At 36.9% G+C, this 22,572-nt stretch overlaps 1 protein-coding gene across 1 annotated transcript in view; it reads left to right on the forward strand.

Annotated features, from left to right (window-relative positions):
• TPK1 (thiamin pyrophosphokinase 1) overlaps positions 1-22,572 on the forward strand; it is a 335,002-nt gene that overhangs the window by 131,434 nt on the left and 180,996 nt on the right. Inside the window, exon 4 of the mRNA XM_059396203.1 lies at positions 3,707-3,776. Within this exon, the coding sequence (XP_059252186.1) occupies positions 3,707-3,776 (70 nt within the window). The remainder of the gene's footprint in view (positions 1-3,706; positions 3,777-22,572) is intronic.

The following is a 22,572-nucleotide window of genomic DNA, read 5'->3' on the forward strand; positions in this document are numbered from 1 at the left end:
TTTTTACTTTTATTTACATATTTTATTTATATTTATAAATTTAAATTATATATATAAAGTATAAACTATATATATTTATTACAAATTTTATTTACATATGTGAAAGTATTTCAAACTAGCTGAAACATTTTTTTTTTTTAAAGATTTTATTTATTTATTTGACAGAGAGAGATCACAATTAGGCAGAGAGGCAGGCAGAGAGAGAGGGGGAAGCAGGCTCCCTGCTGAGCAGAGAGCCGGATGCGGGACTCGATCCCAGGACCCTGAGATCATGACCTGAGCCGAAGGCAGCGGCTTAACCTGTTGAGCCACCCAGGCGCCCCAAGCTGAAACATTTTTATCACTAACATTTAAAGATGGTAGAATACATCATTTGTTTTTAAGTCAAACTTTATTAAAAGCAAAATGCTTTCAGGGACATTTGGGAACTTGTTTTCCTTTCAGTGGGATTGTACCCCTACTCTTAACTGAAAGGTAGTGAGAAAAAAGTCTATATAGATTTACTCATGGCTATTTTTGCTCCCTTTGCCATTTGAAACAAGAATAGATGGGAACAAGTTTGCTTCCTATGATCTAAATATTTCTCTTTCCATAAACTGCTCTAAAAGTATCAATTTAAATTTAGGCATAGGAAGTAACAGACATTAGACAAAGTTTTGGTATTGTAAAAGTAACAGTAATCTTACTGGAGCTGGACTTATCGATAAGCAGATGTTTACTCAAAATTCATCTCTCCCTTCTTTGTCTTCCCGGCGAAGTTTGTTGCCCTTATTATTAGCACTCGTCAGAGTCCGCAGCGCGTCGTGTGTGTGTGTGTGTGTGTGTGTACTTGCGTTGGTCTCTCTTCTGCTCACTTGTGACCTTGGCGTCCTAGATCTGTTTGTTACTCATTTTGCTGTTGCGTTTAGGGCCTGGAACATAACAGGTATAAATGTTGAATTCAACTGATCTTTGTAGAATAAGACCACACTGTGAAGCTGACAACTCATTCTATTTGATAATCCTTAGCCAATAAAACCTATTTCTTAGGTTTTCATATTACTTGGGTGAACCAATTTTTATATAAAAAGATTTAATATACTTATTAATTTTGTTTTATATACTCGGAGGGTGATTACTGGTAGTTCCCCAATGCTTCTATTTATCAATCTTTTCAGTCTCCCTATTCACTTGTTTTATGCTATATTTTATATGTTAGACCTATTTTAGATTTTGATGCTTTTGAACTTTAGGTTTTGATATTAGGAAATGTGCAGAATATTCTGTGATCTTCTGCATGTTATGCTTGTGGCTTAATTTGAATTTGGCTGCCATTCCTCCTAAGGAAATGTATATTGTAGGTAATTGGTAAAATGAGCCAACCCTCTTAAATATCCTTGTAAAAACTCTTATTTTTTTAATGCACTGTTTTAGTAGCTTCGGCTTTCCTTGTCCAGGAACACAAGCTTTTTTTTTTCTTCTTCTTCAAGGTTTTATTTATTTATTTGACACAGAGAGAGATCACAAGTAGGCAGAGAAGCAGGCAGAGAGAGAGGGGGAAGCAGACTCCCTGCTGAGCAGAGAGCCTGATGAGGGGCTCCATCCCAGGACCTTGAGATCATGACCTGAGCCGAAGGCAGAGGCTTAACCCACTGAGCCACCCAGGCGCTCCTTAAAGATTTTATTTATTTATTTGATAGAGAGAGAAGGAGAGAGAGAGAGCATGAGAGGAGAAAGGTCAGCAGGAGAAGCATATTCCATGGTGATCTGAGAGCCGGATGTGGGACTCAATCCCGGGACCCAAAGACAGTCACTTAACCAACTGAGCCACCCAGGCGCCCTACACAAGCTTTTTAATCATTTCATAATGACTCTAACAAAAAATGGAGGAAGAGGACCGATGTTGATTGACTGCTTACTGTATTCTGGTGTTCTGATAAATAATATATACAATTATTAAATCATTAATTGCTTAATAATGCTAAGCCATATTATCCCCACCTACAGATGAGGAAGCTGAGGCAAAAAAGGAGTATATTTTTGCCTCTTGGCCTGTTGTATTTCTTTTCTTTTCTCTTTTTAAGATTTATTTATTTGAGAGAGAGAGAGAAAGAGGAATAGTGAGAGAGAGCACGAGATGGGAGGAGGTCAGAGGGGGAAGCAGGCTCCCCGCTGGGCTGGGAGCAGCATGTGGGGCTCCATCCCGGGTTTCTGGGATCATGACCTGAGCCAGAGGCAGTTGCTTAACCAACTGAGCCACCCAGGCGCCCTGTTTTATTTCTGATAAAACATGGAACAGAGAAAATAGTCTCGCATGTTATGGATTAGTAGAAAACACATTAGGGCTTTTATTTCTGCCAGAGGGCTAATTAGATATCTTTGACTATATCCTAACTGCTTTTAAACACTTAGGTATTTGGAGATAAATAGTATAAACACTTTTAAATGTATAGATTTGCAGAAAGGGATTTCATAAGTGCCATGAATCAAAGAAGTAGCTCAAAAGAGTAGTGTGTTTCTTTCAAAGCTGCAGGTCCCAAGGCCTTTGCTGATCTTTGTGGCTCTAGTGACTTTGGTTTTAACAGCTGCGCAGGGACCGGAGACGGGCTTCCGTTGTTTGGGTGAGGAATCAGAATCTCAGACATAACCGCATTCACTGTCCTTACCCAGGATAAAAAATAAAGTTTGATCTGAACCTTTAGGTAAAGGATATTTTAAAAAGTGAAGAAAAGAGGGAACTGATGCTAAGATACTGAACATTTCTAGGAAAATTGGAAATTAGAGAAGTAACAGCAACAACAAAATAGTAGCCCATGGAGTAAGAGAATTTCAAGGAATACTTCATCAGAAACATCATATCTTAGAGTGAAGGCAAGACCTAAAAGCCCCAGTTGGAGAGACAGTCAGTCTTACTCAAATATCTTATTATTTACCAGATTTTAATTTTGTACCATCTCCCAAAATTTTTTACAGTATTTCACACATTTTCTAAATTTTCACTTAATATTTTAAAATAAACTTACAATGTTATGTTTATGACTTTATTTTATTTCTTTAAAGATTTTATTTACTTATTTGACACAGATCACAAGTAGGCAGAGAGGCAGGCAGAGACAGAGAGGAGGAAGCAGGTTCCCTGCCGAGCAGAGAGCCCGATGTGGGGCTCGATCCCAGGACCCTGAGATCATGACCTGAGCTGAAGGCAGAGGCTTAACCCACTGAGCCACCCAGGCGCCCCTATGATTTTATTTTTAAAAGAAACTTTTTATATCAAAACAAAAGATGGAAACCTATGCCTGCCATAAATAGAGAACATCTGTACAAATTAATAAAGTAAGGCCATAAAGGGATATCTGTGTCCTGTTTTCTCTTACTGAGCATGAGACCTTTCTTCTCTTATAAAGAAGGATAAACAAGCTTCCAGAGAGATTGAAGACACCCTGTACTCTCTTCCCCTTTTATTTAATAAGAGAAATTGAAAAGACTACGAAAAGGAAATATACTCTTGTCTTAGGTGATTCTGTCTGTCTTGAGTGCTGTGTAGGATTGCTTGCAGTGCAGCTGTCATTGGCTAAATGTGAAAAGTTCCAAAGGGGAAAGTGTGAGTGTGTGTGTGTCTGATCATTTTTTAATCGTTTGTTTATTATTTACGAAGTACTGCTCTAAGCTGCTTATATTGAAATGGTTTTTTTTTTTTTTTTTTTTTTTTTTTTTTTTCTATTTAAAGCCCTTTTGAGAGCCTGTGCTGATGGAGGTGCCAACCGTTTATATGATACCATGGAAGGAGAGAGGGAAAGGTAAGCTTTCTTTCAGCCTGTGTCCAAAATACCACTAACCTGGTCTTCAGGTTGTTTTATTTTCTCCTTGATGAATGATCAGTATTAATGTTCTTTAAAATTAACAGAAAACCACACCAGTGAGATAACTGCTCAACCATGTTGTATTATTTCTTAGTTTTGAGTGTATCTCTTTGAGTGTATCTCTAGAACTAGGCCAGTAATACTCTACTTAAAAACTTCTCATTCTAGTCAATCAGAGAAAGACAGTTATCTTATAGTTTCACTCATATATAGAACATAAAAAATAGTGCAGAGGATCATAGGGAAAGGGAGGGAAAACTGAATGGGAAGAAATCAGAGAGGGAGACAAACCATGAGCGACTTTTGACTCTAAGAAACTAACTGTGTGTTGATGGGGGGTGGTGGGGGGGTGGTAACTGGGTGATGGGCATTAAAGAGGGCATGTGATGTGATGCGCACTGGGTGTTAGACACAACTGATGAATTACTGAACTGCACATCTGAAACTAATGATGTACTGTATGTTGGCTAATTGAATTTGAATAAAAAAACTATGGTAAAGAAAAAAACAAAAAAACCCCTCACTCTACTACTTCAAAAGTCTCATTAAGTAGCTTTATCAAATATCGATATCTGCGAGGACTTTGAACATTAAAATAAAACTCTGTTTTAAATGAAAAACTGACCTCATATAAACAAATGATACATGCTGTGGCAGAAGTGAGATTTTTGTAGTAGTGTTGAGTAAAGCTAAGTATAATTTAACTTAGTTGCTTCTGAGTTATGCACATACATATATTTTAGGAGATAAATACCTTAATCTTAATGATTTGGTATCTGTTCTGTCTGGCTTTCCTGACCTTTGCATGGTGAGCTATTTTTAGACAAGAGAATACATTTGATGAAAGCAAATTTAAATCCAGCTCATTGCCAACATGTTTATAGTTCAACCTCTTGGCAAACATAAGAATTTATAGTCTAGATATAAGTAGACTGGCTGTGAAATTTAGTTCCACTTCTATCATATGTGTTATTAAATGTACTGAAATGTTTATAGTTTGAGAAATCACCTCCTTGCTGCAAAAAATAAAATAAAAATATTATGATTCAACATACTGCAGGTGTGAATTAAATATATGTAGTTTGAAATGATGTAAAATACATCAGAATTTTTAACTTAGGCTTCTAATATTGGAGCTGCTGTTTGAAAGCAGCCAGTTGCTTATAGGAGGAGAACATGTTTCCTTTAAGATTGGGAATCCTAATGTCTAGGGACTGGATGAATTATCAAAGAATATGGCAATAGTGACAGCCTAGGAAACAATTTAAATTCTTAACATTTTATAATTCTTCATTTTTTAACTTTATGGATTCCTCTGACCGTATTCTCTAAGACCTGACATGGACAACGTGTGAAAAATACTCTAAACAGTGCCTGGGCCGGTTCGTTCCGGGAAGAGCATGATGCCCAGGAGGCCAAGATTATGAATTGGGTATGACGTTTCGTGCCTGTAGCTGGCTTGCCGGCAAGGCATCTAGTATTCAGTGCTATTTCTTTAACGGTAGGTGCAGCTTGTGAACATAATTACATGAACCAGAGCTGTGAAAAGATATTAACACAGTGCTTCCAACTCTGCTGTGACCATAAGAACCATCCAAAATGCTTGTGGAAAAAATGCAGATTTATATACTGATTGTTCTTACTGGATTGGGCAGACACTAATGAGAAAGAGAATACACAACATTTTTATTCACATTAAAAAGCAAAAACAGATTACAAGGTTTGTGGAGTACCTTTTTTTTTTTTTTTTAGATATTTAATTTATTATTTATTTGATGGTGAGAGATCACAAGCAGGCAGAGAGGCAGAGAAAGAGTGGGAAGCAGGCTCCCTGCCGAGCAAAGAGCCAGATGCGGGGCTCAATCCAAGGATCCTGGGATCACGACCTGAGCCGAAGGCAGAGGCCTTAACCCACTGAGCCACCCAGGTGCCCCTATTTTTGTCCAGATTTCAAAATAACATTTCTAATATTCTTAACACATTTACACGCAATCTTATGGAAGTATTCCAAAAGATTTACATGATTTATTGAAGAATCATTTGACTGTAGATGAGGATGTTCACTAAGAAAATGTACTTTCCGTTGCTTTTCTCATTCTAATATGTTTGCAGTGATTCATATTCTGATAGTTAAGGAACATGGTGTCCTGGTAGATTGTCTAATAGGTAGATGAGTAAACTAACTGCCTCACATGGGAATTAAATCCTTGGAGTAAATCTCATTAAATATAAACCCTAACCAGTTTCACTAATTGGATATAGGATGACTAAACATGATTCCTATTAGTTGCTTTTTTTTTAAAAAAGATTGTTTATTTATTTGACAGACAGAGATCACAAGTAGGTAGAGAGGCAGGCAGAGAGAGAGAGAGGGAGGGAAGCAGGCTCCCTGCTAAGCAAGGAGTCCAATGTGAGGCTCAATCCCAGGACCCTGGGATCATGACCTGAGCTGAAGGCAGAGGCTTTAACCCACTGAGCCACCCAGGCTCTCGCTATTAGTTGCATTTTTAAAAAAAGATTGTATTTATTTATTTGACAGAGGCAAAGTGGGAGAAGGAACACAAGCAGGGGGAGCGGGAGAGGGAGAAGCAGGCATCCTGCAGAGCAGGGAGCCCAATGTTGGGCTCTATATCAGGGTGCTGAGATCATGACCTGACCGAAGGCAAATGCTTAATAACTCAGCCACCCAGGTGTGCCCCTTATTAGTAGCGTTTTTAACAGAGAAGCCACACTATGAAAAAGGAAAAAAAGCCCACAAGTTTTGAAAAGCCAAGTATGATTTGTGGACTATTGTTTGGCTTGTTCATGTTTGCCTTTTTATTTAATTTCCATATCTACAATTTAATACCTTATAATTTTGTAATAAAAGATGAATGTGTAGAGAATCCTCTCCCACTGAAGGTATTTGGAATGGAAGGAGGGAAGATTGATGTAGACAGGAAGAGAGGAGCGAGAGGAGGAAGAGGTCTTTATGGAGGGATAGAGCTGAGGCAGACACCAGCAGTGACTTTACATCTGACCCTGTACCATGTACTCTATACCATCTTCATAAACATCTACTCTGGAAGTGGCCTCTATTTATCAGGCCACTGTTTCTTGTTTTGTTTTGTATTTTAAAATAAAGAAGTCCTGAGTGTTTTTTAGTGTTGTCAAAATGATACATGTTGATTTGAACATATGTTAGTTGAAAGAAACAAAAAAGAAAAAAATTATCTATTATTTCTTCCTAAGTAGCAAAGAGTTACATTGAGTCCACCCATTGGTTCTGCCCTTTGGAACTATAGAACATGGGACTAATTTTTCTTGTTCAGGTCAGTGTAGGTTCCCTAATGCCTACAAAATAGTGTGGGAATATTAAATACTCAACAAATACTTGTTAATAAATGAGTATTTTATTACAGTTACTCTGTGCTCTCTTCCTATAAGGTTTTGAGTGATTTTGATTGATTCTCACACTTTGGTTAAACAGATGACCTTTGCTCTGAGGATTGACAGGTTCTGATTTGGGGGCACGCGCAGTCTGAATGTCAGACTGAGGCAGGTTGAAGACCCATTTGGGGAAAGGTTGGATGGGCTCTGCCAATGACAGTTGGGTCTCCACTTTGGTTAGAAATTTGAGATTAAAGAGGAAGAGGTTTTCGGAAGACTTCATACTTTTTACTCCCATATTCTTTTTATTCCTTCTTCTTCTTTTCTTTTTTTTCAGTTGTGATAAAAAGCTGAACTTCATCTCTTTGGTGACCCAGTTTCTCCAACCTCCAACATTATTTTTAAATCATCTGAACTATCCCCACTGATTTCTGATTCCAGCCTAATATGTAGATTACCATATGTATATATATATATATTATATATATATAAATAATTCCTGTAGATTACTATACATATATTTATACTTACTATATATATTTATAGATATATATATGTATTTCCTGAAATACAGTTGACACACAATACTAGTTTCAGGTGTGCAGCATAGTGATTCCACAACTCTATTGCCATAAACCTAATTTACTGTTTTCTTAACCCCAGGTGTCTTTTTTTTTTTTTTTTAAAGCAATGTGGGGTACTGTGGTGGGGTATTAGATGTGTCAGTACTCCTAATTCTGCAGCTTCAACCTGATACTGACAAAATTGCATATCTATATTTTGGTACTAGTCTGTGATTAAAAACTCCTATGGTAACCTCATAATATCTGCTCCCTGCCTTCTTGAAAGTAGGTAAAACCCACCATTGGTGTGAACCAGGATGGTAAAGCACAGCCTTGTAATCAGAATAATCACAGGATGCAGAGTGGGAGAAAAAAATACAAGTGAAGCACATAAGATTTTCTAGTAGATTTTATGAAGCCGATTTTATTTCTTGCTCATCATCGATAGGCTTTGGAGGACCTTTGTTTTTCTTCTTCTTCTTCTTTTAAAGATTTTCTTTATTTGAGAGAGAGAGAAAGAGCACAAGTTGGGGGTGAGGGCAGAGAGAGAGGGAGACTCCCTACTGAGCAGGGAACCCAGCCCCAGTACGGGGCTTGATCCCAGGACCAAGAGCCAAAGGCAGATGTTTAATGGACTGGGCCACCCAGGTGCCCCCTTTTGTTTTTCTACTGACAGTTTTGTTTTCAGTTTAGTAGATCAGCAAAGAGTAAAATGTCCACATCAAAGAATATTGAAAGATTATTATTTGTGGGTACCAGGTCTACAGTAAGGATTATGGGAGAGTTAAGCACCCGGACCACCCTCCTCTCATACCTAGTGATTCCTCTTTCTGCATCTTTCACAGATATTCTAAGAGAACAGTTTCTGCTCTGGTTAGTTTCTAACCAGGGGTAGAAAAGTTGTCAGCTATGGCAGTAATTACCAACCTTTTCCACCATAGGGAATATTAAAAACAAACATGTAGAAAAGTGCACAAATTATAATGATCTAGCTCAATGAATTTTCACAAAGGGGAACACATGAATAAATGGTATAGAGATCAATAAATAGAATATTACCAGCATTGCAGAAGCCCTCCTCATGCTCCCTCCCATCACCATCTCCCCTCATAGCACACTGCTGTCAGACCCAATACATGTTAGATTAATTCTGCCTATCTCTGGTATTTATAAAATGGAATCATAATATATTGAATTTTGACTAAATGGACTTTTTTGGGGGCTATAGAATTGATAGCTCTGTGAACCTGCAGAATGGATTAAGAAACATTGCCATAGGTCCTTATAAGGTCATGCTAATTATGGCAGGAGGTGGAAGAATTGATGGAATCAAGTAGAAGAGATAGGAGATGTATAGAAACCAGCAAGAATTACAACATCCATACCACATGAAAGTGAAATGACAGCATGGGAAAAAAAGAGTTGATAATTTTTTTTTTTAAATACCTTAAAGATAATGTAGACATTTGTAAACCTTACCCTATTAGAAAGTTGAGGTAAACTGATCAAAGAAAAAAAAGAGCTTTGGAATGACACAGTATCTCCCAAGAATAATCCAGTGGCAGAAATAAGAATGTGGCATTTAACTTATCATTCATTCATTTTTATTCATTCAAAAGCTTATTAAATATCTTCTGTGGTTAGACATTTTGATAGTTACTGCGAATATATAAATAATTGATTCCTGCCCACAAAGAAAGACCTTAGAGTAATAGAAGTAAAGGAGAAATTAGTATGCAATAGGATAGATTGCACGTAATGAGAAAATTCTCATCCAACGTGATAGGTTCTGTGACAGAGGGAGGCACAGAGGATGGACAGTTAATCCCGAATTGGGGTATTAGAAACAATTGTGAGGATCCTGCTGAAGTGTAAAAGGTTAGGGTCACAGAGTGGGGTGTGTGTGGGGGGCGTGTACATGTGCACACGCATGTGCTGACTAGCATGGAGGAGGGAAGGGAAGGTTCTGCTTGTCTCCTGGATAAAATCTAAACTCATTTCCTAACAGGGTTTGTCTTTTACTTATCATTTTAGCCAAGTTGTTTCCTCTTTCTTCCCATTCCTTCTCTCCTCACTGCCGGGGCTTCAGAAGCAACTTCAGATAGTTTATTTTATTTTATTCTTATGTATAAATCAAAATGCTTTATAGCTAGAAAGATCCTGCCCATTTTGTGTGAAATCACATGTAGAACTCGTCCTACTTACTTCCAGAAGGTCTTATATTTATACTGTGACCTCATTACTATCTCAGTGAGTCTTTTATCAGAAATGAAGATTCTTGCCTTTGAATTCATTGGTATTTTAAATGTAACATGAATATCAGTGCTAGTTGTGAGTGTTTTTTCGTGATTTTAAAGGATGCAGAGACTTTGAAACTCATCTGAGAAATAACTGTGAGTTTGGTTTCATTAGTGTTTGGGGACTTGAAATGGGGAGGGGTGTGGTATTTTGGTTAGTTTTCTCAGAATAGTTGAATACAGATCTGAACGGGAAGTCCCACATATGATCATATAAACATGAAATTAGCTCAGATGTTTAAGAGCTGCTTGCTGTTGAATTTAAAATTTGAGCATCTGAGAGAAGGACATAGGCAGTGACCTCTTCGATATCGGCCACAGCAACTTCTTCCAAGACCAATCTCCAAAGACAAGGGAAACAAAAGCAAAAATGCACTTTTGGGACTTCATCAAGATCAAAAGCTTCTGCCCAGCAAACGAAACAGTCAACAAAACAAAGAGGCAACCCAAGGAAAGGGACAGGATATTTGTAAATGACACTACAGGGGTGCCTGGGTGACTCAGTAGGTTAAAACCTCTGCCTTCGGCTCAGGTCATGATCCCAAAGTCCTGGGATTGAGCCCTGCATCAGGCTGTCTGCTCAGCGGGGAGCCTCCTCTCTCTCTGCCTGCCTCTCTGCCTACTTGTGATCTCTGTCTGTTATATAAATAAATAAATCTTAAAAAAAAAAAACCAAAAAGAAAAATGTAAATGATACTACGGATAAAGGGCTGATGATATCCAAAATCTGTAAAGAAATTCTCAAACTCAACACCCCAAAACCAAATCATCAAGTGAAGAAAATGGGCAGAAGACATGAACAATTAGGCATCAGGGAGATTCAAATTAAAACCACACTGAGATACCACCTTACACCAGTTAGAATGGCCAAAATTGACAAGGTAAGAAACAACAGATGTTGGAGAGGTTGTGGAGAAAAGGAAACCCTCTTACACTGTTGGTGGGTTGCAAGGTGGTGCAACCCCTTTGGAAAACAGTGTGGAGGTTCCTCAAAAAGTAAAAATTGAAAAAATTAAAAATAGAACTACTCTATGACCCAGCAATTGCACTACTGGGTATTTACCCTAAAGATGCAGATGTAGTGAAAAGAAGGGCCATGTGCAGCCCAATGTTCATAGCAGCAATGACCACAATAGCCAAACTGTAGAAAGAGCTGAGATGCCCTCAACAGACGAATGGGTAAAGAAGATGTGGTCCCTACAGTAATATGGAATATTACTCAGCCATCAGAAAGGACAAATACCCAACTTTTGCATTAACATGGACGGAACTAGAGGAGATTATGCTAAGTGAAATATGTCAAGCAGAGAAAGTCAATTTTCATATGCTTCCACCTATTTATGGAACATAAGGAGTAGCATGGAGGACATTAGGGAGAAGGAAGGGAAAAATGAAGGGGGGAAATCAGAGGGAGAGATGAACTACGAGTGGCTGTGGACTCTGGGAAAAAAACAGGGTTTTAAGAGGAGGAGGTGGGGGAAGGGGTAGCCCAATGATGGGCATTAAGGAGGGCACATGTTGCATGGCGCACTGGATGTTATACACAAATAATCATGGGACAGTACATCAGAAACTAATGATGGGGGGGAATAAAAAACCAATGATGTACTGTATGGTGACTAACATAATTAAAAAAAAAAAAAAGATTAGCATCCAGTAAAAATTCCTTGAAATCACACAGATGACCATTCATGTAAACAAGGGTTAATGAGGTGAGATGAAGGGGAACTTGTGGTGATCAAATAGGAAAGAAGGATTCAGGGACATCGGGGTGGCTCAGCTCAGGCATGAACCCAGCATCCTGGGATGGAGTCTCACATCTGGCTCCTTGCTCAGTGGGGAGCCTGCTTCTCCTTCTGCCTCCTCTGCCTGCCACTCCCCCTGCTTGTGCTCTCTCTCTCTGACAGATAAATAAAATCTTAAAAAAAAAAAAAAAAGAGAGAGAGAAGAAAAAGTAAGGATTCATTCCCAATTTCTTATTCCAGTCAGACCATTTATTTTTTCACAGTTTGGATTTCAGACTTCCTAACTTTATACATTCTTGCAGCTTTCTTATGAGCAGATCAATACTGCTTTTCAGAGTGACCCAGTAGACTGACTGTTGTGGCTCTAAAATTCACTGTGCCCTAGCTAAGCCAACTTCAGACTATGATTTAAATGATCGAATAATGTGGGATTCTAGCTGTTACGGATAGCAGGAATTCCAAGTTGGGAACTATGTAGTGAGAAGGCATGCACAAATTTTTCAGTTAGGTCAGGATTCAAAATCTGATTCTGCAACTTCATTACTATGAGACTTTGGCAAGTAATTTCACTTTCTCAGGCTGTGATTTTTCCACCTGTGGCATTTCAGGGAAAGATCAGGATCTTCTGGAGCATTCACAGGAATCGTGAAGATTTTTATAAAGAAGAAATGTATTACTTGGGCTGGTTACACAAGAGTAGGATAAGCCAAGAGGGTAGAGGGTGGCCCTTCAAAGCTACAATATGATGAATTATAGGATAGTTGAATATGTGTATTAGCTAGTTTCGGACAATAGCTGTAAATACTCACTCATAGTTCATACTTTGCACGTGGTAATTGTACTACTTCCCAGCAAAGTTATAAGTGTTGGAATGAAGGAATATAACATTGAGCTTCTCTGGTTCTTTTTTTGATCATCTTTGTTCAGGTATAATTTTATATGATAAAATTCATCCATTTAAGCATTCAATTCAGTAGGTTTTGTAATAGGATACAGGCATATCCACCAGTTGTCAAGAATAGAGCATATCTGTCATCCTGAAAGTTCCTTCCTATCCTTTGGCATCAGTCCTCAACTCCTATACCTGGGCTTCTGAAACCTTCTAGAATGTTCTATAAATGGAGTCGTTCAGCTTGTTGTCTTATGTATGTGACTTTTTTCACTTACCAAATGCTCCCGAAGATTGATTCCTGTGATTGTGTGTGTAAGTAGTTTGTCCTTTTTCAGTGTTGAGTGGTGTTCTGTTATGTGGGTACACCACAGTCTTGTTTGTTCATTGAACGTGGTTGATAGACCTGATTCTTAAGAATCATCCTTTTGGTTGGAATCTGTTACCACTTTTTTTAAGTGATTCTTTGAGAGGAATGTTAGTTCTTTTAGTCAGAGCCAAACATAATTTTCAAAGTTGTCACTTATACCCTCGAAGTGAGATAAATAGTAGAAGAGATTCATATATAATGCTTATATTCTACTGTATCTTAGTGAAAATCTTGCAAAAGCTTGCTAAGTACTGTTAGCTTTTTATGGAATAAGACAATATATATAATATTGTTATGTAATAAATTGTTGTCAAGGATCTGAGCAGATATTGTGATCTTAATAACCTCTGATATATATGATAATTGATTTCAGTTGACCTATGACTTATTTTCTCAGTGATTGGGATTTATTTTAACTAATGTTCGTGCATTTTGTGGCATAGTTAAAAAAATATGCTTTCAGTATGCTTGAACATATATAGAAAGGAAACAAGTGTGTACTTGAGGAAATCCAAAGATCATTGGTTTGCCTTGATTTCTTCTAAGCCTAGCCTTAAGAATTTTAGTCACTTGCTTCAGCAAGTTTCTATTAAAAAGTATTCATGCAATCAAATTACAAGGCTCTGTAAGCATGTCAACATTATTGGGTCTTTGAATCAAAATGATGGAAGGTAAAAATGATTAGCACATTTAAAAGAAAATTTGTAAGAGGAGTCTTATTATTAAAGAACCCTACACAATCAACTGTGAAGGCATATTTATCTTGAATTGTTGATTGAATTAGTTTTGTAATATATTTTAGTCTGTTGGTTATCAAATGCTATAAATCAGAGATCTCAAAGTTACCCATGCATAGCTCTGAATCATTTCGGGGAGTCAGGGGCAAATAGTATATGCAGAGATGCTATGTTTATCAGATCATGCATGAAGTCAGAATAAATTTTCAGAAGGAAATCATTTTAAGCAGCTGCAGGAAGTCAGTTTACAACTAAGTTTAATCAAAGGCATTGTTCTTTATGGCTATTCTATTTCATAAAGTATGTTCCTGACAAAACCCTTTTCCTTTCCTGCACTATGGATGGAGTCTTCAGAAATAAATTCCCCTCAGACGATTTTTCAGAGAAACCTGGATCATCTGTCAAAAGTTTTGAGTAACACATGGCTCTTTTAATTTTGCTTTATGAAAAGAAATAAACTTGAATAGTTTTAGCAGTTAATACAATTTAAGAGCTCATGTTTCCCAAGTTTTTTGGCTAATTTTCAATATATTATTAGATGGCTGAGTTAGTAATAATTGAGAATAGTCACATAATATTGTGCATACGTACGTTGTTTATTAGAAAGTTGTAGAATGGTCCCTGTCTGTTCATACTCAGTTAAGTGTGTGTCACATACACCCATGCTTGCACATATACACAAGGTACTTCTGTGGAGTTTTCTCATTATTAAAATTTTGGTTTTGTATTATCAGACCAATAGTAATCAGAATGACTCCAACAACAAGACAGTATGCGTCATTTGTTGGCACATCATTATAAGACATGAAACTTGAGTCAATGGTGGGATTGCACCTGAGCCAGCCATGGCCTTCCTATTAATGGGGGTCAGAAAAATGACAGCTGGAATTCAGTTAAAGCAAGGACTAGCTAATAAATTTTGTGAGACTATATCCAAGTGGCATTTAAAACAAGATAAGCTCTGGACTTTCACTTACAGTTCTGGGTTAGAGATCTGAGAGGTGTTTGAGACTATATTCCTTGAAGACTTCAATTTTGCCTCTAGCCCAGGAATTCAAGAATATGCTGAAGAGTCTCAGAAAGGCTACTTAAAATACAACGGGAAACATTTTACCACTCTGAGAAAAAAATGATTATGTGTAAATATACATATGCGCACATATTTGAATGTGTACGTGTATATATTATGTCTAATATGCTTGTGTCTGGATATTATATGATCTAGGCAATAGAAGAGAGCTTCTTCTCAGAAAATCAGGAAGGGAACTTAAATGATGAGCAAGGAGACACTAGTCTGTAAATGCCCAGGTTGATAGGAACTATAATAATAATAGTAAGTCATGAATATTTGAAATGTTGACTTGCTCTCCAAATTGTAGGATTTAGAAACTGTTCTTAGCACTTCTCTTGAATGACATCAGCTGTGCTTTTTGCTCGGACTGTGGGAGGAAGGTGTTTATCCCACAGGATTTAGATCTATGAGCTCTGATTTTGGCTTTGGATGTCTGGTTATGTGCATTTGTGCTGGATACCATGCACAGGTGCCTCATGCCTGGGGTGTACTATGTAAGGCAGGAGGGGCCATGGGAGTGGTTGTTTAAGCATTAGTGCTCTTTAGCAATGATTATTTAAAATATTGGTGTCCTCTAAATATTGGTTTCTACTTGGTCAATTATTTTAAAAATCATTGGCATGCCCATTGAAATGCCAAGGAGTTAGTTTTAACATCACACAGAGATACTTTTTTACAGAACACTGTATCTGATTAACTTATAAAAACCTATTCTAAAAAAATAAACAACCCTCTTTTAAAATTCATTTAGAACATCCCTCTTTCTTCTGCTTTCTTCCAAGTATTAAAATCCCTTCAAAACTCTGCTCATGAGTTGTGTTTCCCCAGAAGTCTTTGTTGGTAACTACCAGTTTCCGTAGATCTAAGTCAGGCTTAAGTTAAAATTTTCTAAGCAATCCTTGATTATCGTCCCACATTATATTGAAATTATCTATCAGTGTTTCTACTTAATTAAACAAAATTCCTTGTTCTTGTTTTATTTACCTTGGGAAATAACTCTAGTCTATGGGCCCAGATTTGACAAAAATTGAAAATATTTTTAATTGAGCAGTATTACTCCTTTTAGATAGTTTTCCATGAAAATAATAATAATTTCCTCACAGGCCAATAGATGATAAATCCTGAATGAACTAGGTAAGGGTATTTGGTGGCTAAATCTCTTGCTTTAACAGGTTATGTCAGTGTCCTTCTGGAACGTTTTCCTACTCAGTGTTTCCCTTAACATTTATCCCAACACAGTGGAATCACCTTTTTACATGTCCCTGCCATCCTGTCACCCGGTGACATTGCACTGTCTCTAGCTTTTTCACACTCATCCCCAGTAAGTAGGTCACTATATGCTTAATAGTTAGAATGATTAGATATGCTCTTCCATAAAAATTTAATGTATTCTACTTTCGTAGTTTAACTATGAAAGCATATTTTTGACCCAGTAAAGTAATTCTTAGTTACTTTTATTTAAGAGCAGAATCAGAGAATATCAAAGGCTTTCCTGTTAACATTGTTAGGAACTTATTTATTTATTTATTTATTTTGTATCAGTGGGGCTTCCTGGTTGTAAAGAAAAGCAAACCTCTGACCAATGTAAACAACAGCCACAAAATCAATGAAAAATATTATACTTAACAGTTCATAAATGGGAAGACTGGAAAGTTGGGCCTGGGAAGAAATATGCCAGATGTATCTACAGTACATTTATGTTCTAAGAACAAGTTAGGGCTTGTACTCCACCCTGTGTGAGCCGGCCACTGGGTGCTACTGATGAATTCCCAGTGGCTTGTCTTTTCTTGTGTAAGAGTATATGACTGACCAAGCCAAGGTGGTTAAGGGAAAATCTGCCTTTGCCCTTGTTTGTAGGGGTGGCATGAGTAAATACGCGACTCCTGTTTGTTTCTGGGTTGGTCTGTGCCTGCTATTAAGATTCATACCATGTTAGCTTCATGGGTAGGGATAGCCAAATGCAAATACAGTTACAAACAAAATCCTCACAAATGCCCACCCAAAACACCTTCTCTCTGGCTGCCAGTGCTTCCACCTTGTCCTTGGGTCAGCTAATGGTCTTCAATCTTCATACTTCCCCTGCCATAGGCACCTCTCTAACTTAAAACTTACTGTGCTCTAAAATGCTCCTAGCTATGAGACTTTTTCCCCTCATTCTCTTAATGATGGTGAAAAGGAAGTTATGTTTCCTAAACTATCATATGTGTAAATGATAAAAATATGTATTCTAGGAAATTTAATAGCATTCCTCACAAATTTTTGGAAAAGGGTATAGTGGGGCACCTGGGTGGCTCAGCCGGTTAAGCGTCTGACTTCTGGTTTCAGCTCAGGTCATGATCTCAGGGTCATGAGATGAAGCCCCATGTGGGGCTCTACGCTGAGCATGGAGTTTGTTTGGGATTCTCCCTCTCCCTCTGCTCCTGTCCCCACCCCCACCCCACTTGCAGGTACCAGCACTCTCAAAAAAATGAAGTAAAGTGTACACTTTCTTCGTTTTAGAAAAGCTAGCTTTTAATCATATTCTGTTTTTCTCTGAGTTCATGTTATCTATATTTTCCCAAGTATACTCCTTAAAATCCCACTCTTAAGGTTCATGATTCTTCTGCGAGTCTTGTGATATTTTTTAGATCTCTTTTGCTTTTAAAGTATCTTCCTCTCAATGAACTGTTACCAAGACAAATTTACAACACACAACATGGTTCTCTTAACTTGATCTGAATCTTTGTTACAATTAGAGTATTTTTTTTTCTAATTTGTGCTATGTAAAAAGGTCTCATTGTTTAAAAGCATAGCTTTGCTTTAAGAATACAGTAATACAAATTACTACAAAATTCCCTTGATTTTTCTTTTTAAGAGGAAATATGCCCAGATTTAGTTCTTACTTAAAAAATTAGAAGTTTGTAGATGGGAAAAAAATGTTTTGTGACTTGAAGCGTAGTACTTAGAGGCAGCTGAAGCTAGAAGCTTAGAATGCAGTTTTCTTTCTACTGCTCTCATCATGTTTTTTACTTCATGCAAAATTCACTTATTTATCACTAGCGGCCTCTAGTGTGTATTCAATTTTTTCTTGCTAGGCTGTACATTAGTGGGTTATTAGTAACTAGAGAGCAGTTCCACGTGTTAGGAGCAAGAAAAACAACTGTAGTTTCTGTCATCTTACCATTATATCAGTCAGTGAAAAGAACATTTTCACATAGGAGTGGGATCTTATGATTCTTATAAGTAATAGGGCTTTCATGGTGAATTTCCTCCGTGTGGCAGCTTTTCACCAAAATGTCCTTCTGATTTGGTGGGGAGAAATGGTTGATGAGGTCATGAATAGCACTGATGCGTTCTGATGCTTTAATCTGATGGGGTTGATTTAGGATATAGGTGGCAAAAGTTAACAAAACCAACGATTTTAGCCAAATCATATATAGCAAAAGTCTGTACCAAACTGTACTCATTTGTTCAATTTTAAAGCTATGTACCGGTAATTTTAATGAAATCATAATTATAAATAATAGCAATAGAAAAAATCAATTCATTTAAAGGAACCAAATCTGTACTATTTAGTATTTACCTTTTGATTATTGATTTAACTTTATATGTTCCTCCTTTTTCTTCTCTATTCTCTCTCTTTTTCTTTTTCTGAGACAGAGTGTGTGCACGTGAGTGGGGGAGAGACAGAGGGAGAGAGAATCTTAAGGCCCAATCTCTTGACACCTCTGCCTGTATCATGACATAGGCTGAAATCAAGTCAGCCGCTTAACTGACTGAGCTATCCAGGCACCCCTATATTTTCCTTTCTCTTAAAGGTGCGTGGTTCTCTACCCTTACGCACCTTTCTACATGAGTAATAACAAGTTCATCGTAATGAACTTAGGGAATACAGGTAAGTACAAAGAAAAAATAAAAATAACTTGAAATCACTTAGGCTCTCAGTATTGATATTTTTACACATCTTTTTCAATTTCATATTTTTGTAAGCATGTTTCACATGTAATAAAATAGGGATTTTGTGCATATTTTACACCACACCTGTTTTTTTAACATTGTATTATGAACACATCATGTGTTAAATAAAAATTATGTTACATTCTTTCAGTCTTCATATATCAGAGATGTATGTTCATAATTTTTTATAACATTGATAAGTAAAACTTAGATAAGTTTTATAAGTAAAACTTTTGAGTTCTTTGCATTTAAAGTAGATTCTTGGAAATTAAGATATGAGGTCAAAAGTTATGCATTAAAGAATATTTTCTCCCACTTTTCAGGCTGTTTCATTACTTTCTTGATAGTATCTTTCGAATCACAAAAACTTTGAATTCTGATGAAGTCTGGTTTAACTCTTTTGTAGCTCATGATTCTGGTGTTGTATGTAAGATTCTTTGCCAAATCTGAAATCATGAGATATTACCTCTATGTTTTCTTCAAAAGTTTTATGGTTTTAGCTCTTACATTTAGATCTTTCAACCATTTTCATTTTTGTGTGCATCGTGTGAAGTAAGGGTTTAACTTGATTCTTCTGTGTATAGCTATCCAGTTACTCCAGCCATGTGTTGATGGATGTTTGGTTGAGAGCACAGTTCTTGCCCCAGTGAATGATGTTGGTACCCTTGTCAAAAATCAGTTGACCATAGATATATGAGTTTCTTTGGTACATTGTGATTTCTGTTCCATTGATCTGTATGTCTAGTCTGGTGCCATTACCACACCATCTTGATTATTACCATGCTTTTTAGTAAGTTCTGAAGTTGAGAAGTAAGAGTCCCCCTACCTTGTTCTTCTTTATTTTTTTTTTTGCATGTTCTGAGTTTCTTACAATTAATTCCATATGAATTTTTAAATCGGTTTGTCAGGGCGCCCATGTGGCTCAGTGGATTAAGCGTCTCCCTTTTTCACTCCAGTCATGATCCCAGGGTCCTGGGATCAAGTCCCTTATCATGCTTCTTGCTCAGTGGGGAGTCTGCTTCTTCCTCTACCTTCCCTCCCCCTTCTCATTCTCTCACTCTCTCTCTCAAATAAATAAATAAAATATTAAATTAAAATCATGGGGCACCAGGGTGGCTCAGTTGTTGAGTTTCTACCTTTGGCTTAGGTCATGATCCCAGGATCCTAGGATTGAGCCCCGCATTGGGTTTCCTGCTCCATGGGAAGCCTGCTTCTCCTTCGCCCACTCCCCCTGCTTGTGTTCCTTCTCTTGCTGTGTCTCTCTCTGTCAAATAAATAAATAAAATCTTTTAAAAAAAATTTAAAATCAGTTTGTCAGTTTCTACAAAAAGTCAACAAATTCTGATACAGACTGTATTGAATTTGCTGATGAATTAAATCTGTTGATGGGCACTATTGCCTTTCAGTGTCAGGTTTCAAAAAAAAAGTGCAGAAAAAGTTTAATACTTATTTTAGACGATTGCTAGAAAGACACAAAATAATGAAACTAAGAAGAACTAGGCAATCTGAGTAGACTGTGGTCTACTCAGTGTTCCCCTGATACCAGGACTAGACCAATGATAGACTCATATATGTATTTTTTAATATGGATGCAGAAATCCTCAACAAAAAACTAGGAAACTGAATCCAACAATGTGTAGAAAGGATTATTCACCATGACCAAGTGTGATTTGTCTGAGGAATGAAAAGGTGGTTCAATTTCTAAAAGTCAATTAATGTAATACATCATTTCAGCAGAATAAAAAAACAAAAATCATGATTTTCTCAAGAGACACAAAACGTATTTGACAAAATCCAGCACGTTTCATGATAAAATACTTAACAAACTAGGAGTAGAGGGGAATTTCTTCAAGCTAACAAAGGACATATACAAAAAAAAAAAACAGAATTAACATCATATTTAACAGTGAAAGACTAAGATTAAGAACATGGAAAGGATAATCTGCTTTTGTACTTCTGTGCAACATTGTTCTGTAGTTTCTAGAATGGCAGTTAGACTAGAAAAAGAAAGACATCTAAATAACAAAAGAGGTAAAGCTATCTCTATTTGCAGATAATGTGATCTTAGTTATATAGAAAATCCTAAGTATACTACTAAAAAATGATTAAAACTGATAAACAGTTTCAAGGTTGCAGGAAACAAGATCAATGTATAGCCAACTGTATATTTATATACTTGGGCCAAACAATTTAAAGATGAAATTATGAAATGACATTCATGGGTCCCTGGGTGGCTCAGTGGGTTAAGCCACTGCCTTCGGCTCAGGTCATGATCTCAGGGTCCTGGGATCGAGTTCCGCATCGGGCTCTCTGCTCGGCAGGGGTCCTGCTTCCTCCTCTCTCTCTGCCTGCCTCTCTGCCTACTTGTGATCTCTCTGTCAAGTAAATAAATAAAATCTTTAAAAAAAAAAAAAAAGAAATGACATTCATAATAGCATTAAAGGAATAAAATAGGAGCATATTCTGTTCTTTTGAATTACTTGTTTTATCATTTTCTAAGAGAGGGTTTTTGAAAATTGTAATGGATTTTTTTCCATCTTGAGTATCCTTGGGCTCTTTTATTGTATACAGATTGGCTAATTGTTTTGATTAAATTATTATTTTATATTATGAAATTGCCCCTTCTTTATCTTTACCAATATTCCTTGTTCTGATGTCTACCTTGTCTTATAATAATATAACCACTCTGCTTTCTTATGAGTATTTCCATAGTATATTTCTTGTCATGCTTTTAGCTTAAATACATCTATATCTGTAGTTTTTTTATAGACAGCACACCTTTTTCATTTAATGTTAGATCTAGGTCTTTCAGTTGGAGCATTTGGCCCATGTACATTTAATGTATTTATCAGTATGATTCCATTTAAATCTAATATTTTCTACTTCTCCCATTCTTTTTTCTTCCTTTTCCTTTTTTTTTTTTTTTTTTTTTTTTAAGATCTTTCAATCATTTTGTACTCACGCAAAATGTGTGGCTTGGGCTCATGACCCTGAGATCAGGACCTGAGCAGAGATCAAGAGTCAGACACCCAACTGACTAAGCTACAAAGTTGTTCCCCCTTTCCTTCTTTTGTACCTTAAAAAAAAAAAAAAAAGGTTCCATTTTATGTGCACCATTGGATTATTGGCTATACCTTTGTATGGTATGTTTAATACTTTGTGTGGTTAATCTGCTATTAATTCTCCAGTGTATTTTTCATTTCTGACAATGTACTTTTTATTTGTAATAGTTATTGTATTACTTCCATTTCTCACTTCTTTGTTCGTGTTTGCTTTTGACTTCTTGAGTGTATGGAACATGTTTGTAATAGTTGTTTTAATGACCTTGTCTGCTAGTACCAGCCTCTTTGTCTTTTCTGTGTCTGGTTATGGTTTTCTTCTTTGCCTGCCTGATCGTTTTTGAATGAATGCTATACATTTTTAATTTGAAGTTGTTACCAGATTTGTTATATTCCTTTAACAGTGTTGATTTTTGTTCTGAGACATGGTTGAATAACTTAGGGGTGAGCTTAAAACTTTGAAACTACTTTTGAAACTTGATGTAAAACTTTCTTGTAGTAGGTCCAGTGCCACTTTTATTCTGGGACTAATGTGAGACTCTATTTAGTGACCTGTTTATTACTGTCTCTGTATTCTTGATGACAGGAACGTGGATTTTACCCAGCCGGATTTTATTTTTAGGAATTGTTGTGACCATTGCTTTCTGGTGGTCCTACCCCCAACCCTGGACTTCTCACTTGTGGGTAGAAGAGTCA

Source organism: Mustela nigripes, chromosome 4 (assembly GCF_022355385.1).
Source record: "Mustela nigripes isolate SB6536 chromosome 4, MUSNIG.SB6536, whole genome shotgun sequence".
Taxonomy (NCBI): Eukaryota; Metazoa; Chordata; class Mammalia; order Carnivora; family Mustelidae; genus Mustela; species Mustela nigripes.